General features: G+C 40.7%; 1 protein-coding gene across 1 annotated transcript; it reads right to left on the bottom strand.

Moving 5' to 3' along the window:
* Window positions 1-15510: 15510 nt before the first annotated feature.
* On the bottom strand, window positions 15511-21777 carry LOC139701361 (glutathione S-transferase alpha-3-like). The gene is made up of 4 exons (XM_071613927.1): window positions 21643-21777; window positions 19611-19752; window positions 16696-16827; window positions 15511-15693 (listed from the first exon to the last, which is right to left on the bottom strand). The coding sequence occupies exons 1-4, from the start codon at window positions 21762-21764 to the stop codon at window positions 15574-15576; spliced, it is 516 nt and encodes a 171-aa protein (XP_071470028.1). The 5' UTR covers window positions 21765-21777; the 3' UTR covers window positions 15511-15573.
* Window positions 21778-23078: the final 1301 nt, after the last annotated feature.

The raw sequence follows: 23078 nt of genomic DNA, 5'->3' as shown, positions 1-23078 counted from the left end.
CCTGAGAACTACTTTCTCTAAGAGAACCCATGGTTGATTCGCTTTATTTTTAAAAAAAATACCAGTGTATTTTATTTGGCTTTACTTTGCCTTTCCAATTGAAAGCACACATAGATTAATTTGGGGGTGTCAAAAAATTCCCAAGTTGTTTCAACATGTAGTTTGTAGTAATCTGTGATAGGAGCCACAAGAAACTGGTACATTCTTTCCTACTTCTCTCCCACTAACATGGGATTATTTTGAAACCAATGACAGACACCATATCACTTTGCATATGCTGGCATTTATGTCTAACAGGTCAGGAGTCTTTACTAAACGTAATCACACTACTCTCCTACCATGCCAACGTTTGAATTCCTTAAATTCAGCAACTATTTAGCATTCAGATTTCTCCAGTTGTTCCATAGGATTTCTTTAAAGTTGGATTATTCGCACTAAGACCCAAGCAAGGTCCACATAAGGCATTTGAGTAACAAGAATAAATATATCTGCAGATGTGACTAAATGAACACAGAGAGTCAGGCAGAAGGTGTGGGGATGTGTGAGGAGTTCTCAAAGCCCAGAGTGAGAAGGTGCCAGGTGTAGAGGCACTGGAAGGGACAAAAGTTGATCTGGAACAGAGGATGGCTCTGTTCTATTCTTTGTTATTTCTCCACCTATTAAAAACAACACTAAAGAATCCATAGTAGACCTAGAGCTCTTCAGATGCATGTAAGGAAAAAACCAAAAACCATTTTTATTATCATGAATAAAATGGATCCAAATGAAAAGAAAATTTCATCATCCCTTTACTCAGAAAAGTATCAAAAAACACAAAGAACTTTTTTTTCCTATGCATACCTGAGACTGTCACACGTGATTCTGTGACAGACTATGCCATAGATAATATAGGAGAGTTCCTGGGCAAGATCAAACAGGCCACATCATCTACCTTCTTCTCTAGTATTTGACTTTTTAGGGGTACTTGGGATTTAACCCAGGGCAATATACCGCTGAGCCTCACCCCCAACCCTTTTTTTAATTTTTATTTTGAGGCAGGGCCTCACTAACTTGCTATGGGCAACACCATGTCTCCATCTGCCCCACACTTTAAAAGGGAGCACTCAGGAAATTTCAGGATGTTCTTCTTTCTTCTTCTTCCCTTCCCCCTTCCTGTCCCCTCCCCCTCCACTTTCCCCTCGCCATCCCCCTTTTCCCTCCTCTTCCTCCTCCTTCTCCTTTTTCATCTTCTTCCTCTCTCTCTCCAGTCTCCTTGGGTAGTGACCACCTTCATGGCTGCAAACTTCTCCCATGAGGAGACATTTCAGTGTCTGTTTCTCTTCTTTTTTTCTCTCCTCATGTTCTAGGTTATCTCTGTGTGGTCTGGAGTAAATCTGAGTGAACTTGAACTCATCATCCAATTGGCAACATTGGCTTTGGCCCCCAACCTACACTATGGTTTAATCTCCATGCTGCAGTGCTGGGAGCCATTAGCCAAGTAGGTATGACAATTTCCTTGCCAGCGTACCCCATGTTGCTTAGTGGAAGGACTCGTGGAAATAGGACATTTTGCAGTGACATTGCATGTAGGTAACCTTGCTCAAGGACCAGGGCGGATCCCCGGGTTTAGGGTGTTCCCGGTTTAGAATAATTGGGTTTAGGGCGTTCCCGGTTTAGGGCGTTCCAGGTTTAAGGTTATTCCTGCTGGGAATAGGGTGTATCCTGCTGCCTGAGTTCCCCTTGAGTTCTCACGGGATTTAGACAGTATTTTTTGGGAGACAGAAGCCCAGTGGGGGTGGATTTGGGCAGAGAACGTGGATTTCCCCAGAACGTGATTGTAGACGGCTGGTGTGAGTTCGGGAATAAAGAGTTGCTGTTTGAATCTACAAGCTGTGTGGTGGCTCGTGATTTTGTGCCCAGCCAGACTGCGGCATTTGTGCCCAGCCAGACTGCGGCACTGCAGTATCCAGGGAGAGCATGCACTGTTTTTCAACTTACTTTGAAAAGTGTGAAAAAAAATACATTCGATTGAGGGAGAAAGTGGTGGAAAGATGGGCACATAAGGTAAAACCAACATAATTAATTATCAATTTTTCCATCTCTGTGGTGGGTATCTATAGGTCACGCATTTCTTTCAAATTTTCTGGATGTGTGAAATTTGCACAATGAAATTTTGGGAAAATATGTAACATTTATTAAAAATATTTATATTTGAGTGTATTCTGGAAATCATAAAGAGTAAAAGGAAAAACCCACATGGCATCATCTCCTAAGCATAAACCACTGTTAAAACATTTTGGCCAACACCCTTGCAGACTACACCAAGGACACCATTAAGAGCTATTTAGCACAAAAGTAGAATATCATGGTAAATGCTACATTCAATTTGCATTGTTCATTTATGTTATCATGAGGCTCTGACTGTCTAGAGAGCTTATCATCATGTAATGTGCCCTAAACACTCAGCACAAGGGTCTGGAGAGTGAATCTAAAGATCTAGTTACCTTTACATTCTTCAGTCCTTTCAAAGGGCAGAGTAAGCAGTGAATTCACATTTGTTGAATGAAGGAATAATCTAATGATTCGTAAAAATGGATGTGGAAGTGTTAGTCCTAATTTATTTGTTAGTTTCCTATATATCTTATAATAATTTTTGGTTCATGATTTATTTAGCATAAGTTCAGGAAACTTTGATCTTGAAATCTTCTCTTTTACCACAAAGGAAATCTATCTGAAAATAGGTCCTATGTGTGTAATTAAAGGATTTTAGCTCCTTATTTTTCATGGCTTTTCTCCAAAGTCTGAGAGCCATGTCCCCAATTCTTGTAGATTATTTTTTCTTAGCATCTCTTCATCTATCTCTTCCTCTGTCTCCTACTGGTACCATCCTTATTTAGAGACTTCTCACCCATCCCTAAAACTCTGCAATCCCTGATGGTCTGCTGCTCTCACGTCTCTACACACATGGTTTAGAACAGTATTGCTCTCATTCTTTCCCACTAGAATCAAAATGGTGTTTTGAAAGGTCTGCTTTAATGTCTAGCGTAGCTCTCACACACTCCATATTTCATGTTCTTATTATGACCATGAAATTCAGTCAAATGCAAAATTCTAGACTGGAGTCTAGAAAACTGATTAAAAATTATAAGGTAGCCCAAATTTTCTTCACAGGTTATTCTTATAATTTTCCTTGAGAGTCAAGATTCTGTATTCAAGAAGGCTGGTCAGAAGAGGTCAGTGTCCCAAGAATGAGCAGGCATTATTTTTTTACTGTCCTCTTACTGACAGGTATTTACTTTTTCAAGAGAAAGGAAGTAAGAAATTGTGGTTTTCTCTGTAATCAAAGTGAGAATGTGACATCTTTTTTGATCAGATGACCCTATTAGAAGATGAATAATCATTCCACTCAAATCAGCCACACTTTCTGCATCTATGCCAATCTTGAAAGACAAAAACAAAAGCAAAACCCTGAATGCTTAAAAGCCTCCTGTCTTGGGTTTCACAGGGGGTCACCTTTATTGCATGCTAATCTGTGCCCGATTTTTCTTATATTTATGCATTTAATCCTTAGAAATCCATTGAGATGATACATTTCGAAAATTTTTATTATATGCATAGCCAAATCCAGATGTAGAGAGTATGTGTGATCCTCAACACTACAGCCTACAGCTGTGATAGGCATTGTTTGAATCACTACTAGCAAACACTGATGTGATCCCTAGGGTTTGCTCTCTGACTTGTTTTTTTTTTTTTTTTTGTACAAAGACTTAGTGTGATTCACATGGCTAAAGATCTGCCTTCTAAGCAATCTCAAGACAGAGGCCTTGGCACCACATCTCATCTTAGTCATATCTCGCTCCCTCATCCTATTATACCTCTTAGGCCCATTATTAGAACCAACTTTACCAGTTCTCCCAATTATTCTCCACTTAGCATGGAAGATTCCACAACCAATTTTACATAGTCTTACCCAACACCAGCCATGTTTGCATTTCTGAGGAATCTGCAATATGGTATAACCAATCCTTTCTTCCCTCTTTCCCTCCTTCCATCATTTTTTTCTTCCTTCTTTCCTTCCTTCTCTCATTTCCCAGGGATTGAACCCAGGAATTCATAACCACTGAGCTAAATCCTCATCCCTTTTTATTTTAAATTTTGAGACAGGGTCTTGCTAAGTTGCTTAGGGCCTCACTAAGTCGCTGAGTAGGGCTTTGAACTTGCAATCCTCCTGCCTCAGCCTCCCAACACTCTGGGATTACAGTGTGCCACCATGTGTGCCCAGCTGGTAAGATTCTTTATAAAGGTCCAAAAAAGTATATGTTATGTATTATAAAGGTCTAATACACATTATGGGGACTTTTTCTTCCTTTGTTACAAACATAATCTCCTATGATAATTTTACCAAATAACATCTTTATTGAAATATAATGCACATACCATAACATCCCTCCTTCAACATATACACATTTGTGAATTTTAAAAATGCACAAAAATCTGAAAACACCACCATTCTCTACTTCAGGAGTATTTCCACCACACTGAGAAGAAATGTATAGGCTTTCTTGCAGTTACTTCCAATCCCCATCTCCCTCTAGTCCCTGGTACCACTAACCTAATTTCTGTCTTTATGGATATGAATGTTCAGGACATTTTATACTGATATAATCAGATAATTTGTGGCTTTTCATGTAAGATAATATTTCAAGGTTCAACCAATAATAGCATGAATCGGAACTTCACTCATTTTTCAAGGCCAGATAATATTCCACTGTATGGCTAGGGCATATGTTGTTCATCCATATACCCATTGTTGGGTATTTAGACTCTTTCCACTTTTTAAAAATGGTGGCTAACCCTTCTAACATTTCTGTACAAGAATTACTAACAATATCTTTTTATTATACTAGCAGTGGAGTTGTTGGTTCATTCATTGATAACTCTGTATTTAACTGAGGATGTATCCACAGTTTCATACAAGATTTTATTATCAGTCATGCAGCTTTGTCATAACAGGAAGGACAGATGCCAGTTTGGTGGGACTAAATCAGTCTGGGTGCTATAGTCCTTGTCAAATACTTCAGGTAACCCCTGTATCATGAATATTTGCTCATCCTTGTTAAATGGGTCTGTCCTTATAATGACCTGAGAACTTCTGCTTCTTTGCAGCATTTTTAAATTTTTTAGAACTTGAGAATCAATTCCTTTAGAACTTTGGTTTCCCAGGCCTTCTCGTCTACACACACACACACACACACACACACACATTTTCTTTATCCACAAATTTTTTTTTAATCCAAATTTTTCCTAATTTCACTCCAAATCTCTGTTCTCATTCTCAGGAGGCTCTAATGTACTTTAGTTCAGTGTATATGCCCAAGTCTGCTGCTGGCCATGATCCCCAGCCGTGGGCCTTAGGAAAGACCTAAATCTTCCTGTGTTATCTGTTAATGTAGAAACAAAAAATGTACCTTGCAGGGCGCTTTCCCTTATGTCTTTTCCTTAGAGGTTGGATCTGGTGGCAGTGTAGTTGAGAGTGGCTCTGCTGTACCAGCTTCATCCCCTCAGTCTCTCCTGAGGGCACCTGCTGGGACTTCAAACTCCCATCTTTTGGAAGAAGAAAAAGGAGAGTGAACTGTCTATGGGTCTTACTCCTTCAGGTTGAAATGACATTTGGTCAAAGGACTGAAGAGGTAAAAGGAGAAAGAACTGTAAGCTTTGTAACCTTTCAAGTCCAATCACTTTTTGTTTTCACTTTCCAGTACTCCTTCTTTTTATTATTAATCTTCCTTATGTTTTATTTTATTATTTTTTGGTGGTTGTTATTTCATATGTTTATGAAATAAATATAAACAAATGTTCATATGTTTATGTTGTATTTTCATATGTTGTTATTTCAATATATTTATTCTCCCTCCAGGTCCAATTTCTGTGTTGATAATTTCCATGATTGTTTTGGGACAAAGTGAGGAGTAAGTGCAATATGGCCACCAACCAAAGGCTATTTCAGGTAGGAAGTTCCCAAAGTAACTCTTAAGATGCTTAGGATTCTGAAGGTAGGTTTTATCTAGTGGTTTCTTTCTGTGCTCTCTCAAGCTTGCAGTATTGTGAGGACCTCACCTTGTCCTAAGCCATAAAAGAAACAGCTGAAGGTAATTCCATGGCTCTTTCTGCGCTCCTCTTGTGATGCATGTCCCTATGTGCACCTGGATGGGAGGACAGTGCGGGATCCTGAGTTGATGGCAGCCAGTGTGAGAGAGCAAGGAGAGGACATTCTCAGGGGCCTGAGGATGGTTTCTTAGCAAATACTCAGAGAAGTCTAGCCCTTTCACCATTGAAAGTGTTGCCAGATCTGCTGAAGGACTCCCAGCCCTTCCAGGGTACACTTTCTGTCTCTCCACAGTCCCCACCTACCACCCTATCAACACGTTGGAATTACCTGGTATTCAAATATCCACTTATGCCGTCTAAAGAGACCCTTATCAGGGGCATTTAGCTCTCTCCTTTTTTTAACTTACTCGTTTTTTTTCTGGAGTTTCTACAATAATTTGTCTTAAAAGTGGGAGTGGAAACAGAAAATTATTTCTTGTTCATAACAGAGCATTATAGGCTTTTCAACTTGAGTGACTCCTGTCTGTAGATGATATAGAAAGGTATGATTTTTTTTTAGTTTGTCACATATACAGAAGAGTTTGAGTATAGCCATTTGTAAAGTTACATTAAATGCAGCAAGAAAATGGAATGAACCATATCATATAGCTGCTCATCTTGCAGTTTGCTTCATTTTCAGAAACCAAACTAAGAGACTTGTATGCCCACCTGTGTCCATGGTCCTGTCATGACTCAGGAATGGATGTCACTGGAGACCAGGGATTAAAAGTTCTACTTATGGTATTTCGGTATCCTAGGAAAGGTCTGTTTCTTCACTTTCTTCTTTTGTCATCAGAGTATAATCTCGTGTGGGGGACACTGGGGCCAATTACCATCAGAAGCATCCACCACAAAGGGGCTTCTTCTATTAAAGGCATCACCCCCATTGCCTGGGATCCTTACAAGGTTGAAATAAATACTACTTTTTGCACTGCTTTCATCTTGTATTTCAGAATCAGCCCATCCCCTCAAAAAGTTCATACATGGTAGAATTCTAATACAATGGAGAAGAATGATTCTGTAGTCTTTTTAAGCCAAAACTCTGGTTTCTGATCTAACTTTTTTGATATGTTTGTAGTTCTATTGTCTATGATATAGGGTTGTTGTGAGGATTAAGTAAGATGAAGGCATCCAAATAGTTTAGTGTGTTTTCTTCTGATTTTTTGAGTCTCATCTTAAGGTTGCTTCCTCAGAGGGGTTTCCTCATCATCCACGTAGAGTTCTCACTTGCCCTTTGCCCTCAACACTCTATCATACTCCCTGTTTAAATTCTTTCACATTCTGATCACAGGCTGTAGTTAATGTGATATTTAATCACCTTTCCTCTTTTGTCTTCCTTCTTTCCGTTGTTCCTTTTCTGTCTCTTCTCACTAAAATGTCTTTTGTGAGGTTAAAGGAATGCACATTGTCCATCTCCTTGACCATTGTACCAGGTACCAATACAACCAAAAAGTAGATTAAAACTCAAAAACTATTTCCTGAATCAATAAATAAATAGAAAAGGTCTTGCTTCCAGTTCAGAGGGACTGCCTCTAGGCTGACTCCATTCTTGATCACATATGGGATCCAAGGATAAATCTTTTTTAATATTTATTTTTTAGTTATAGGTGGAGACAATATCTTTATTTTATTTCTATGTGGTGCTGGGGATAGAACCCAGTGCCTCACGCATGGTAGGTGAGCGCTCTATCTCTGAGCGATAGCCCTAACTCAAGGATAAATCTTAACCTCTGTGAGCCCCACTGCATTCATCTATAAAGTAAGGTCATTGAATATATTGAGGTGAAGATGGCCCCCAAATTTTGATGCTGAATTCTTCAATTTTTGTTTCCTTACAATAACACTGGAACAACCAACATAAGGGGATCCTCAGAGGGGAGCCTGGATGGGACTTGAGAAAGAGCAGCAGAATAGCAGAGAACAGTGCATGCACATCCCAGGAGCCTGGGACCAGGCTGCCCCTACAGTGCACAATAGCCTCCCTCCTGCAGTGTGGGAGGTGTTTCTCCATGAAATTCCCCTCCCTCTACAATAGCTTCCCAGTGGTAACATGATAAAAGGATCACTGGAAGACAGGAAAACAGAATGGGAAGGAGCACCATATCTGGAAGGGCACCTTGCTGGGAGGTCCAAGGTGGGTAGAGTTGACCAGTGAAGGTGTCATGAGGGAAGAGACACTGACACAGACTGGCAGAGATGTACTGGGAGAGAATCTAAGAGACGAAGGAAAGGAGCATCACCAGAGGGGAACACTGGGGGTGCCATCCTGGAGGGTGACCTAAGCTGCCCTGTCCATGGTGCCTCTGGTGCCTGGTAAAAGACTCAGGGAACTCCTCACAGCTTTCTTCACAAGGCTGTGCTCTGGGGAGGAAGAGCTGTGGTTGGGAACTTTTATTTATTTTGTGCAGGTTCTGACCTTGTGAAATGAGGCAGGATTGCTGGATTAGTGTGGAAGGGCCCAAGTTGACAAAGAAGGTAGATGACTCACTAAATAAGAAGATGGCCACAGGGAGACATGAGCCCTGAAATGACAGAGGATGGCAGGCTCTGGAAGAAAGTTGATAATGGGAAGGGAGACGGGCTTGGGTTTACAGAGAAGAGGTCACTTTGAACTAGCTTGGCAATGATTTCTTGTGGTTTGGATTTGGAATATCCCTAAGTCTCCTGTGTTCACAGGTGGACATTGGGGAATTATTGAACCATGAAAGCTCTGGGGATTATTCCATCCATGGCTGCATGGACTACTGACTGGGAAATGGGACCTAGGTAGAGGAAGCAGGTCACCAGTGGTGTGCCTGGAAGGGTTTATCTTCTCTCAGTTCCTTTCACCCTCTCTGCTCCTCAGCTGCTGTGGGATGAGCAGCTTTCCTCCACCGTTCCCTTCCACTGTGAGGTTCTGCCTCACCTCAGGCCCAGAGCAACAAAGCTGCTGAACACGGAATGAATCCTCTGAAACCATGAGCCAAAATAAATCCTTTCTTTCTCTCTTTTTGTCAGTTACCTTGGTCATAGCAAGGAAGAGCTGACTAACCCATAGTTCATTGGTTAAGAAGTAAAAGTTCAATATCACACAGCAAAACTAGAGCTGGAGTGAACACTACTTAATTTTAGAATTAAATTAGAGAAGAAAATAGCCAAAGGAAAAAACCAACCAGAGATGGAGATTGTTTTTTTCTGATTTGTTTTGCAGTGTTTATTAGTTTATTCTGAGAAGTGAGGATGAATGTGGCCAGAGGGCTAGGAGAGTACAGACCTAACCCTGTCTGTAAGTAAGAGGAAACATGTCAGAGAAGACAGAGGTAGCCAAGAAGGACGGAGAGCAGAGGGGTGCACTGTAGAATAAGTGTATACATCTGGCAATATAATTGATTACAATGAAGTGCACATACTGAAGAGTATATGGGATTACACCCATTAACTCATCCCACAGTCAAGATGGTGAACATCCAAGTCCTCATGCCCTTTTGTAATCAGTTCTTCCTGCACCGCCCTATACCACTGATATGCTTTTTGTCACAATAGATTAGTTTCAATATCCTAGAATTTTAAATAGTTTTTAAGTACTGCTAGCAGATCCTCTATTTTTGTCAGATTCAACCAAGGATCTGAGTCTCAGTCACTCACAGTAGTTGGGCTTTAGACAGTCACACATGGTACCTCATAAGGCAAAGGCCAACTGCAACTAATCGGCTTGTTTCTGTACGTCACTTCATTTTCTCTGTTTATAAATAAAACGTGTACATGGGGGAGGGCATTCTTGCTCATCTTTGTTATGGGCTGCTGCCAGGGTCTGAATCCCTTCTGTTCCTGGAAATAACTGTTCAATGTAAATGGTCTCAGGTTTTCTTTTAACAGTTTCCTGTGGACATTGTAACAAATTCTCACAACCTGCATGGCCTAAACTGTATAAAAAATTTTCTCACATTTTCTAGAGGTCAGATATCTGAAACAAAGGTGACAGCAATTTTGTCCCCCTCTGCAGAAGCCGCTCCACGACTCTCTTCCAGGATCTCACAGCAGTCCTTGGTGTTCCTGGGCATGGAGCTGCATCAGTACAGACTGAAGGAAATGGACAGTGGAAAAGGAAGCAAAGAGGAGCCAAAGGAGGAAGGAAAAGAGAACGGGGAATGAGAAGAGGAGGTGGAAGACACCAGAAAGTGTCAAGGGCAGGTGAGGAGGACTTTCCACCTCAGCCTTTGCTGATGCAATTTTTAGTTGCTTTTTGGCAGTTTATTCCAACACAAATTTAAATTTGGTAAGAAAGTGATCTCTGTCTTGCAGAAAACTCATTGCCCAGGCCAGTGCAAGGCCTTGTAACTGTCACTCCATGACTGAGCACCAGAGGGTGCACTGTCCAGCACAGAGTGACCTCCCTGGGGCTGGAAGGATTGCAGTCCTAGGTACACAGCCTCCACAGTTCTCAGGAGACTTTCCACAGAAGAAATTGAGTCCAGCCTTTTAACATTCCCCTGTCCACATCACAAAGAGAGCCCACTTTCCTATATATCTGCCCTCTTTGGGAGAACTTCTGGGAAAGGTTTTCTGTAGCCACTGTCTCCATTTCCTCACTTCTTACTTTTCCTCCACCCACTCTAGTCAGGCCACCTCTGTCCCCGTGACTCCACTGCAGCTGACCTGTCCAGCTGTGCCCTTCAAGTTCCCAATTCAATCTTCCCTCTTCAGTGCTCACACTCCTCTCTTGGATTCATGAGGCCATGCTGTCTGTCCTGAGTACCCCGGACTCCACTGTCGCAGCCTCCTCAGCCTCCTTGGCTGGCACCACTCAGCTTCCCTTCTCCCTACTACTGCCCTCCCCACCAGCCATCTCCTCAGTCTGTCACCATCCTCCAGAGTTTGGCCTCCAATGTTAGGTTCCAGAGACCTTTAGTTTCTGTCTTGTTCTCTCTTGTGACATTAGTGTCACAAGGATAGTCAAGAGCCCTAAAGAAGAGCAGATATATCAAGGAACTGAGATCTGTTGCCACCTTCCAGGGAGGAACTGAGGACTCAGCCAACAGATGAATGAGTGGGCCATGTCTGAAGTGAATCCCACCAATAATTAATCCTTCAGATGTCAACGGCACCTGTTGATAACTTGACTGCAACCTCCTGAGACACCCTGATGCTGAATCCCCCAGTAAGTTGCTCTCAGATTCCTGATTTCCATTCACAAATTGTTTAGCATAATAAATGCTTGTTGCTTTAAGGCACTAAACTTGGTGGCAATCTCTGTAGCAATAGATGGCTAGCACACTCATGCTTTCACCTCTCTGACCTCATCTTTCAGTGCTTCCTCTCCATGATCCTACAACACCAACCTTCCTTCTTCCTGGTTTGAAAAAACACCAAACTTGTTCCTGACCAAATTCCCTGCCTTCAACTTCCTTCTGGCTGGGGTTGTCTTAGCCTGGATCTTCACATGTTAGCTTCTTTCTCTCATTCAGGATTCCTTTTTTTTTTTTTTTTAATGATAATCCGTATGCCTAAAGCAATTTGGGTAACACAATGGGTGATCAGTAAATATGAAGTAAAATAATGAATGAAACCAGGTAGATATCATTTAGTAGAAACATAATCCTTGAGAAAGTCTACCTATTTCTGTGGTTAAAGTCCGAACATTTTTCTATTAGTTAGCTTGTTGACTTAGAATGTTGCAACTGTACTAAGGGTTCCCAAGGACAGATAGAGTCAAACATAGTTATGGAGTTTAGAGGGAAGGCAAACAAAGGTTGTGTGAGATAGGCCTAATGTTTCAAAGTCTACAAAGATTAAAGTTGTGCTTATTCATCCTGCCCCATCTAAGTAGCTCTAGTTGTCACAACACTGCTAATACACACGTTTTTCAACAATATTTTGGAAAACTGATAAGTGAATGTAAATAATTCCTCACATCTTGAACTAATCCTCTTAGTTCAGTCAGATAAGGTTGACATCCACATTTACCTCAAATATACACACATACACAGCCTCTCTTTGAAAATGGTGGATGATATAAAGATTAAAAATCAAATGTTCATTTCTTTATATTTTTATATCACAGACTACCAGGAGAAACATTAAAAATATTTAACATCTGTTATGATAAAGACAATATATAGGGCTGGGGATGTGGCTCAAGCGGTAGAGCGCTCGCCTGGCATGCGTGCGGCCCAGGTTCGATCCTCAGCACCTCATACAAACAAAGATATTGTGTCCTCCGAAAACTAAATAATAAATATTAAAAATTCTCTCTCTCTCTCTTAAAAAAAGACAATATATAAATCTACATGTGTATCTTACATTAAAAGTATATTTCTTCTTATTTTCTAACTAATATTAATGGTGTGTCAGATAAAGATGGATAAAGCTGTGAACAAATCGGTCATTAGTCATTGTCCAATTTTGAGTCATATTGTGATCTCATAAACTGTCCCTGCATCCTGGGCTGTTTAGTTTGACAGTGGTACCTTCCTCTCTGAAGGCCATCAGGCTCTGGGAGGTGGCCCATCTTGGAGATGTGATTCTCAGTGTGTTCCTAGGTCCCTATACTAGGACCTTGTCATTTCTGCACTTCTCATTGAGGGATGGGGTGGTAGAGTCTTCTTACTGTTGCCAGCTTCAGAGTTCTCCAATCCCCACTTGAGGAATCTTAATCCTATACTTATATTTATGAATAGATATTTCATTCAAATTTCTTCAGTGCCTGCCTCTCTGCTCTTTTCTTTTTTCTTTTCTTTTTTTTTTTTTTTGGTACTGAGAATTGAAACCAGGGTTGCTCTATCACAAAGCTATGCCCCAACTCATTTTTAACTTTTTATTTTGAGATATGCTCTCATTAAGTTGCCCAGTCTGAATTTGAACTTGAGATCCTCCCTCCCCAGCCTCCTAAGTGCTGGTTATTACTGGTGTGTACCACCATGTCTGGCTTCAGCCATTCTTTTGGGTTGGTTCTTTGGCTTCTTGCAGGGACCCTCCTGGCCCAAGGTGACATATTGATTTGTAATTCCTTTTATGCAAAGTTGTTTCAACATGGTTTACTATGCATTCCTCAATCTTGTATTCCCAGCACCAAGAACAATGAGGCAAATCTTAGGAAATTCACTCCAGGATAAAAAGAAATTCTAAATGTATGTAATAAGCTAAGGAGTGCTGAATCTGATGAGTTAAAAAAAATCTTTGTTCTAGAGCATGTTAGTCAGCTTCCCTTTCTGTAACAAAGGAACTGAGATAATCAACTTAAAAGAGGAAAGGTTAATTTTGGCTCACAGTTGCAGGCTTTTCACTCACATTTCAAGTGTTTATTTGACCTATTTGTTTTTGCTCCTGTGGTGGGCCAGTATATCATGGCTGGCAAGAACATGTGTCAGAGGAAAACTGCTCAAATCACGTTTTCCAGGAAGAAAAAGAGAGAATGTAGGCTGGGTGAGGGGAGGGAAGGGACCGGCTTCCCACAATCTTTTTCAAAGTCACACATCCAGGGAGGTCAAAATCTCCATTTTAAAGATTTCTACCACCTTTCAGTAGTGCCAAGCTGAGGAATAAGTCCTAAGACACAGTCTTTTGAGGGACATATAAAATTTAAAATGTAGAATTTTGCCTCGGACCCCCATCGTGTACATCACAATACAAAATATGTTTGTTCTGTCCCCAAGGCCAATTAAGAGTGTACTGTTCAAAAGACACTTAACAGAGGCCTCCTTTTAATTCCCTGAGGAGTCTCCAGGTGAGAGCAAGCAGGTGAATATGCAAAGGGAACTGGGAACTCTTTAGGAAGCTGTCTAGGAAGGAACATCTTGGTTGGTCTCAGTTGAGCTAATATTGAACAGACATTTAAAAAGTATGAGCCATGAGTCCCAGGACACCCTCCGCCCTACTAGAGCCATCTGTGGGGAAGCTCACTCTACAAAAATGATTAACAGAAACTAAGCCCCAGATTCAATTGCCTAAATTCCATGGGCTTGCCATGGGACAAATAACTATATATATTGATCTATATTTTGAGATTGCAGACCTGAAGGAGACCTCCTCTTCCTTCCCTTCCTGTAGGGAATGTGAATGCTGCTGCTCAGGGGGAAAAATGGTGGCCAGCGTTTTGACCAAACCTTAGATCAAGGAGTCTGTGAGACAGCAGGGGCAATGTATGCAGATGGCAGCAGAGGACCATTCAGATTTTCAGGTATTGTTCCTGAACTACTTGATTCCTTGAATGGAGTAACCCCCAGGCTACTGTCTCTTCTTGGCCATTGATTGTGCTGACCTCTGCCTGGATTCTACCCCTGCTGCCCAGTGCTGGTGCCACCCCCCTCACTGATTGTCCCTCCTGCTCATCTCACCTCAGATATGACTCCCCTCCTTGAGAAACCTATCTCACCCACAGATCCCAGCAGATGTCTACTGATGGTGCCCTCCCAACATTAACTCTTCTGAGCATGGTGTTGTAGGAGAAAATCTGTCCTGTGAGAGGCCTATGTTTAAGTCCTACCCTTGACTACCTGTCAGTGTGACCTCATCTGCAAAAAGGGTTTTGCAGAAATAATACAGGTGAGGTCACCCTGGAATAGGGTGGCTCTTCATCCAAATGGTGGTATCCTCATAAGAAGAGGGCAATGTGGACAGACAACACGTACAGGGAGATTGTCCTTTGACCAGGAAAGAGGAGATTAGAGTGTTGTGACAAAAAACTGAAAAACTCCCAGAATGGCCAGCACCTGTCAGATACTAGGGAGAGGCTAAGAAGGAGTTTTCCATAAAGCCTTCAGAGAGACCATGGCATGGCTCATACCTTGACTTCAAACTTAGCTCCAGAATTGTAGGAGAATGAATTTCCATTATTTTAAACCATAGCAGGTTTGTAGGAGTTTCTTGTGGCAGCCTTAGGAACGTGATACGCATGCTGTGCATGATTTTAGATTGGGTTTATCTGTTTTTTGTTTGTTTCTCTCACTAGATCCATTGCCATGAGCATAGAGAATGTATCTGGTTTTTTCATCATTGATTATCTGGCTCCAAGAATACAGAATATTTCATGCTAGACATAAATATAGGTTGAACAAATAACAGGAAAAAAGTTGAAAGAAAATGGTTCTTTATAGGTTTGTTTTTAATGTGTTTTGGTGAGAAAGGTAGCAAAACACAAAACAAAAAAATATTTTTGCCTAAGCAGAGTATCAGATGAAAATTTCTACCTAATTTTCTTTGAGATAGTACATGACAGATGTTATGACAATTTTTAAATAGACCAGTGAATAAGAAACTTTCTCTATTCTATCAAATTTAAAGAGATCCCAGGTAGTGATCATGGTTATAAAGCTTCACCAAAACTAAATAGACTGCATTGCAAAGAAATCTGCATAGCTCCTTTCTAACTAAATTAGCACAGAAATTTTGGGAAACTGTGTTAGCCTCATCGTAATCAGGATCAACATTTGGATAAAGCCCAGTATTGTATGTCTCCATGTCTGCCTCCATTTAACTGAAAAGCTTCCTTGCTATTTCCACACATTTTCTATCATCAAAGGGCTTCCTCTGGCTGCCAGGCTGCAGAAACTTCTTAACTGTGGGCAGGTTGCTGACTCTGGTTCTCAGGGCCTGAAATGCAGAAGAACACAGCCTGAGAGTGGAACCCAAACCAACACCCATTAACACAATCAGGAAGTCTTGGACATTCCCAGCATGCTGTCTGGGAAACACAACCAATGAGAAAAAAAGATAAGAGCTAGAAAATAAAGCTCAATGACAATTTCCCCCAACTTCTTTTTTTTAATATTATTTTTGAGTTGGACACAATACCTTTATTTTATTTGTTTGTTTATTTTTATGTGGTTCTGAGGATCGAACCCAGGGTCTTGCACGCTCTACCTCTGAGTCATAAACCCAGCCCTTCCCCAACTTCTTTTTAATACTGTATTCAGTTCCAGCCATCCTGTCTTCTGCCTTACACTTTAATCCTATAGATTCATTGCTACTGTATGATATAAAGAAAAAAAATGTGACATTTGCCTGTCATACGTGGAAACAGAGAAGCACTCAAACAGGTGAAAAGAAGATATGGTAATACTGAGTTAGAAATGATGATAGAAATAGACCAGAAAATGCAGGTGTCAGTCACTACAAATTATCACACTGAGAGATAAAGATGGCAGTTGCTGAGGGTGGGAGTAAGGGAGGGAGGTTTGAGAGAGAAATATAACGTTTGAGGCTACGAACCTGAGAAGGAGGAAGGAGAACTGATGGAAGGAGACTTGCTCAACATGGAAAGACAAGGGCATACGGGGGATGGAGGGATTCCCAAGGAAGTCATGATTAGAATCCAAATGGAATAGGGGCTGTGAAGAGAAAGCTGGGCCCTTGGTTTCACTTATGATACAAAGCCAAATATACTTCTTAGAGTAGCATCCACCTCAAATGTCCTTGCATAGCAAGATTCTTTTCATTCCTCAGAACCAGGGCCTAGAAGATCTTTTTGGAGGCCAGAGAAGGGAGGGTGAAGACTGAAGACGGCTAGAAGTCAGAACACCACCAGCCCCAGTGTTTAGATGTTAGATTCATGATGGGAGGTGTGGGCCTCTATGAGGACTTGAGAGAGAGCACCTTCAGTAGAGGGAAGTTGGCAAGAACAGTGGAGTCCAGCTCTTCTGTGTGGTAGAGAAGTTCAGTGAGGTGGACGTCAGCCTTGCTCAGCCTATTGCCAACCAGGTACTCTTGCCCATGGCTCTTTAACACCTGCAGAATGGGAGGAGTCAGGTCAGGAATACACATCACACACATGACTTGAATCATCATATTTTTGTGACATTGGCTCAGCATGATGGTACAAAATACACGTTAAATTATCTAGGCGTGAACTGCACTGACATCTGCATCTTAGTCTGAAATGCATGGGAAAAGTAACATGTGGTGAGACAGGAGTGGAGATCTGGACACATGATAAAGTGTACATCATACGATGTAAATTCTGCTATCTCACAGATGGGCACATATGGATTCTTTAAACTTTCTGTCAATTTCTGTATGCATTATAATTTTCACAAAATTTTTTTTGGTAATATGTGATATTTGTTTAAATATCTCAGCAATAATGAGGAAGAATAAAGGGAAAAAAACCCATGGCACTACCAATCAAACAAAATATTGTGTCAGCCACCCTATCAAATTAAGTTTACAAAGAAAAGTATGAACAATTGCTTGGTACAAGAACAAAACACAACATCATATTTATGCTACAATTTAAAGCACTCTTTTAGCTTTACCTTCAGTGTGCTCAGAACTTCCCACCACCCAAGGGCTAATTCTGTACTATGAATTCTGTACATAGAGAATTCTAGTTGATTCCCAGTAACTGAAACTTTCAACTTGGTATCACTAGTGCAAGCCTTCCTCATAGTCTACCTTTATGCAATGCCTCGAGTGCCAGGGTACTAGATCAGTATGCAAAAAGGCCCTCTGGAAGTGAGGGTCAATGTCCAAGGAATCCTAGGCACTGTTTTTCTCCTGTTTCTGTTATGGAAAGAATATCTGAGTCCCTCCAAACTCATAAGTTGTGATCCCAATGCTGTTAGGTGGGGCCTTTGGGACATAATTAGGTCCTGTGGGAAGAGTTCTCAGGAATGGCACATTTTTTTTTATATTAAGACATTCTTTAATGAGGACAAAATAGCTACTGTATATATATTTATAGCATAAGATCTAATGTTTTTGAAAGGCCGTTAAATGAGATAATACCGTACGTTGGTCACTCATACAAAAAACCAAAACTGTAATAATTGCCCGTGTAATTTTTTTTCCTTTAATTTTTATTGTTTGTTGTTCAAAACATTACATAGTTCTTGACATATCATATTTCACACTTTGATTCAAGTGGGTTATGAACTCCCATTTTTACCCCGTATACAGATTGCAGCATCAGATCGGTTACACATCCACTGTTTTACATATTGCTATACTACTACTGTCTGTTGTATTCTGCTGCCTTTCCTATCCTCTACTATCCCCCATCCCCTCCCCTCCCATCTTCTCTCTCTACCCCATCTACTGTAATTCATTTATCCCCCTTGTTTTTTCCCCCTTTCCCCTCACTTCCTCTTGTATGTAATTTTGTATAACCCTGAGGGTCTCCTTCCATTTCCATGCAATTTCCCTTCTCTTTCCTTTTCCCTCCCACCTCTCACCCCTGTTTAATGTTAATCTTCTTCTCATGCTCTTCCTCCCAACTCTGTTCTTAATTACTCTCCTTATATCAAAGAAAACATTTGGCATTTGTTTTTTAGGGATTGGCTAGCTTCACTTAGCATAATCTGCTCTAATGCCATCCATTTCCCTGCAAATTCTATGATTTTGTCATTTTTTAATGCAGAGTAATACTCCATTGTGTATAAATGCCACATTTTTTTTTATCCATTCGTCTATTGAAGGGCATCTAGGTTGGTTCCACAGTCTTGCTATTGTGAATTGTGCTGCTATGAACATCGATGTAGCAGTGTCCCTGTAGCATGCTCTTTTTAGGTCTTTAGGGAATAGACCGAGAAGGGGAATAGCTGGGTCAAATTGTGGTTCCATTCCCAGCTTTCCAAGAAATCTCCATACTGCTTTCCAAATTGGCTGCACCAATTTGCAGTCCCACCAGCAATGTACAAGTGTACCCTTTTCCCCACATCCTCGCCAGCACTTGTTGTTGTTTGACTTCATAATGGCTGCCAATCTTACTGGAGTGAGATGGTATCTTAGGGTGGTTTTGATTTGCATTTCTCTGACTGCTAGAGATGGTAAGCATTTTTTCATGTACTTGTTGATTGATTGTATGTCGTCCTCTGAGAAGTGTCTGTTCAGGTCCTTGGCCCATTTGTTGATTGGGTTATTTGTTTTCTTATTGTTTAAGGAATGGCACATTTCAAGGAATGCTCTTATAATGAGACCTTGGACCCATCTTCCGTAGAAGGACACAGCCCAAAGTCAGCCATTCATGAACCAAGAAGCAAAGCTTTCCAGATACCAATCCACCATGTCCTTGACCTGTCTCTTCTCAGTCTCCAGAACTATGAGAAATATAAATTTTTTGCATAGAGCTCCCTCTATGGCATTATTCATATGACAGTCCTAAGTGCTAAGATAACCTGTTAGGACTAAGATGCCCTCTAAACTCCATCGCTGTGCTGTATTCATGAACTGCATCCTGTTCTATATGACTCTTCCCTCCTTTCCACTGGACTGTCCCATCAACAGGCAAGCTTCACCCACATAAAGAGAAAGCCAGTGTTTGTGCTCAGGCCCAGCCTGATGCTGGTCATGATCCCCCAGCCCTGGTCCTTCTCACTCAAGGCATAACCTAAATCCTTCCCCTATTGATATAAGAATAGAAAATAATACCATACAGTGTTCTTTCCTTATGTCCTTCCCATAGAGGTTGTATTGGTGGCAATATAGTTGAGAAGAACACTGGGCTGACCCAGTTTTATCCTGTCAATCTTCAATTTAGAGGGTGCCCTATAGGTGAAACCAATTCCACTTACCTTCTCAAAGGCAGGAAAGTAACGGTTTCTTGATTTCTCTTTGATCTGAGTAAGTCTTCCATCTTTGTCCCTAGATGGAAGGTATGGGTAAAGAAGGACCATTTCATTCAAATCTGTCATCCCTTCTGAATACATATCAATTCTGGAAAAAACAAAACAAAACACAAACACTCTGTCAAAAGCCTTCTGCCCCACATTTTTTACTGCCCTACATTTTACAGTTTTGAAACACAACAGAGCATCAGATAGGAGCAAATTAATTCGCCTCTATTAGGGACCCTTAAAAGTCCAGTTACAATCTTCTGGGTTTTATTTATAGATTAACATTTCTTGGAGCAACGTACAGGGAATACATGTCTAAATTTTTGTTATATACATGACCACATACTGTTCCAAAGAGCATACTGGGCCATCACAAGTTAAGGTCTTTAGAGAACTTGGTATCTACAAACACTGGTAGTACATATAGGCTATTCTCTCTGTGCTGTTCCTTGTTCTGGACATAAAGATACTGTGATTCCAGTGGCTAAACACTTGCCTCCTAGGTACACTCAAGACAGAGTCCCTGGCCCAGCCTCTCAGACAAGTCCCTCTACTTCATTCTTTCTATTATATAGTTCAGGATCATTCCGTGTTCAATGTTAGAAATAAAGTGCTCCCAATTATTTCCCAAAATTCATGTTCTCTAATCCATTCCATATACTGTTGCCCAATGCTCATCATGATTGCATTTCTTGTGATCCCCACCTAAGAAAAGTCCTCTACTTGCTGCAATTCTTTATATAGTTACAGTAAGTTCATGACATAGGAAAGCTTCATTTCTTTTGCTTCAAGTGGGTTTTTCAAAATTCTTTTTAAAAAGCAATTTTATTGACAAATGTTCACACCATAGTTGTCACCCAATTAAAGTCTACTATTCAGTATTTTTTTAGTACATTCACAGAATTCTGCAAATATTTATATTCTCCAGTTCCAGAACATTTTAACCATGCTGGGTAGATTAACAAACATGTATACCACCTCTCCCACTAGCTCCAGAAAATACTAATCTCCTTTCCATCCCTGTAGATACTAGTGTTCTTCACCTTCATGCTAGAGAAACCATACAAAATGTGATTGGGGTCTGATTTCTTTAATGTGATATAATGTTGTCAAGGTCCATCCATGTTGCTACATGCATCAGTACTTCATCTCTTTGGACAGCAAATACTATTCCATTGTATGACCAAAGAAATTTTCTTCACCCATTCATCCATTGGATGTTTAGTTTATTTCCACTACTTGGGTATTATGACAATGCAGCTGTGAATATTTGTGGACAAATACCACTCAGGATGTATTTTTATTCCTCTTGGGTATATCCCTAGTTCTGGAATTGCTGGGGTATTGCTAACTCTAAAATTTTTGAGGAACTTTCCACAGATCCATTCAAGATGTTATTTTCAATAAAGCAGTTCTAGCCCAGGATGGAGGAGACCTAAACCCCTGTGCTCAATCAGTGGACTTCTTCAAGTCTAAATGAAATGCTTTGTCTCACCGTCATGTCTTGACACCAGACTCCATCAACCCTCATCATGTTGACCCATCTGTAGAAGAAGAGGGTAGCTTAGGTTCTTGGCTATCAGTCTTATACTTTCCAGAAAGGGAAAATCAGGTGCTTCAGATATTTCCTTCCCAGGCCTTCAAGTCTAGACACTCAAATCCTTCCCCTGTCCCAAGCTATTGCATAGATTGTTTAACCTCTAAAGCTAAGCAATGGAATCAGGATTCCACCATCTTCCTGAATTCATAGTTCCTCAGGATTTGCAAGCCTCTATGAACCATATCCTCTCTACATGTCACTGCCCTGAATCCACTCCATGCTTACTCTTCCTGCATCTCCACAGTACTCTCCCACACTGACCTCAGTGTTTATGCCCAGGGTCCACCTGGGGCTCCTCAGGATCTCCCTGCCTTGGTTTTTCTCACTCAAGGAAGAACCTAAATTCTTCCCGTGTTATCTGTTGATGTAAGAATAGAAAATATACCATACAGGGCTCTCTCCTTTATGTCCTTCCCATAGAGGTTGTATTTGGCAGCAATGTAGTTGAGAATGGCTCTGGTCTGCACCAGCTTCATCCCATCGATCTCCACCATGGGCACCTGCTGGAACATCAAACTCCCATCTTGTGGAAGGAGAAAACAAACATAATGAAATGTGGTCACTCATGTCCACAGTGTAAAACAGTTATGGAAATGACCAAAAATGCAAGTGGAAAAAATTATCACTTAGTAAATTTTCAAGTAAGACACCACTTTATTTTTAGTTTTTGTTTTCTTCTTTTCCTTATCCAACTGCTTTACTTTTATCCTCTTATCTCACAGCTGTTTTAATTTCCCATCCATCCATACACATTGTGTGTCCCTGAATATTTGTGTGTTTAGCTCATCTTTTTTTTTTTTTTTTAAGACAGTCAATATATTTTAATGACAGTACATTTTTGCTTTCAAAGCTACATACAAAATTTGTTTTGCATGGCTGGATATAAGCTGAATGAATATGAATTTTGAAATTAACATATCAATCATCAGAACAGATCTCCTTTTAAAACGGCATGACTATGATTTCTGCGAAAGCTCATTTATGTTCTCTTCAACTGGGAAAGTGGACATTTTCAAAGGGTTAACGTAATAACAAAGTTAAGGCAGACAAAATTCTCTGCAATATTAAACATTTTGAAATAAAAGCATAGTACTTTTAAAACAGCTTTATTGAGATATAATGTACATACTGTTATAGCACTTTTAAAATCTTTGTCTTTGTTTTGAGATAAAATTGATAAATTGCTTACCATCATAATCATTGTTTTAATTAAAAAACATTACTCATGAAAATTCAAAAAGTGTCATCGAATCTACACCTACCAGTAAATCTACTAATCTTTAAAACATGCTGGCCGAAGAATGCTCTCTCAGCACCACGGAAGGAAAACGCTCTTCTTCTAAGTTCACACTGCAGATTCCAGCGGAGGACTACGCCAGCCCCTGGGAAGCAACGCGTGCTTTTCTTCCTTGGGCTTAATTTACGTGCTTGCTTCTTATTTTGTGTAGGTTTGATGATTTTGCTGAACTGCAGTTGCTGAACTGGCCTGTTGTGGTCAAACACCAGGGAAGGAACAAGGGCTTGGAATCCAAATCAGATTTTGATTGCCAGGTGCTGGGGTATGACCAAAGACCACGTCTGAGGTTCTTCATTTTCCACCTGTTACTCACGCTCTTCATTATCTCCATCCTCTATGATGAAAGCAAGGCAGTCCTTGGCCAAGGACTAGGTGCTGTGCCTCCGCATGCCTGGCCTGGGTGCTGACCTGTTCTGACTCATGCCCCCGGTGACCCTCAATGGCACGGGGAGAAAGGAGCGTCAGCAGCAGCCATAGTTGTGGCAGCTGGTGTTCAAAAACCTCAACAGCATCATCTAGAACTTAAGCT

The sequence above is a fragment of the Marmota flaviventris genome, chromosome 6 (assembly GCF_047511675.1).
Source record: "Marmota flaviventris isolate mMarFla1 chromosome 6, mMarFla1.hap1, whole genome shotgun sequence".
Taxonomy (NCBI): Eukaryota; Metazoa; Chordata; class Mammalia; order Rodentia; family Sciuridae; genus Marmota; species Marmota flaviventris.
The sequence above is the reverse complement of the archived record's forward strand: the minus strand, read 5'-3'. Positions and strand labels throughout refer to the sequence as shown.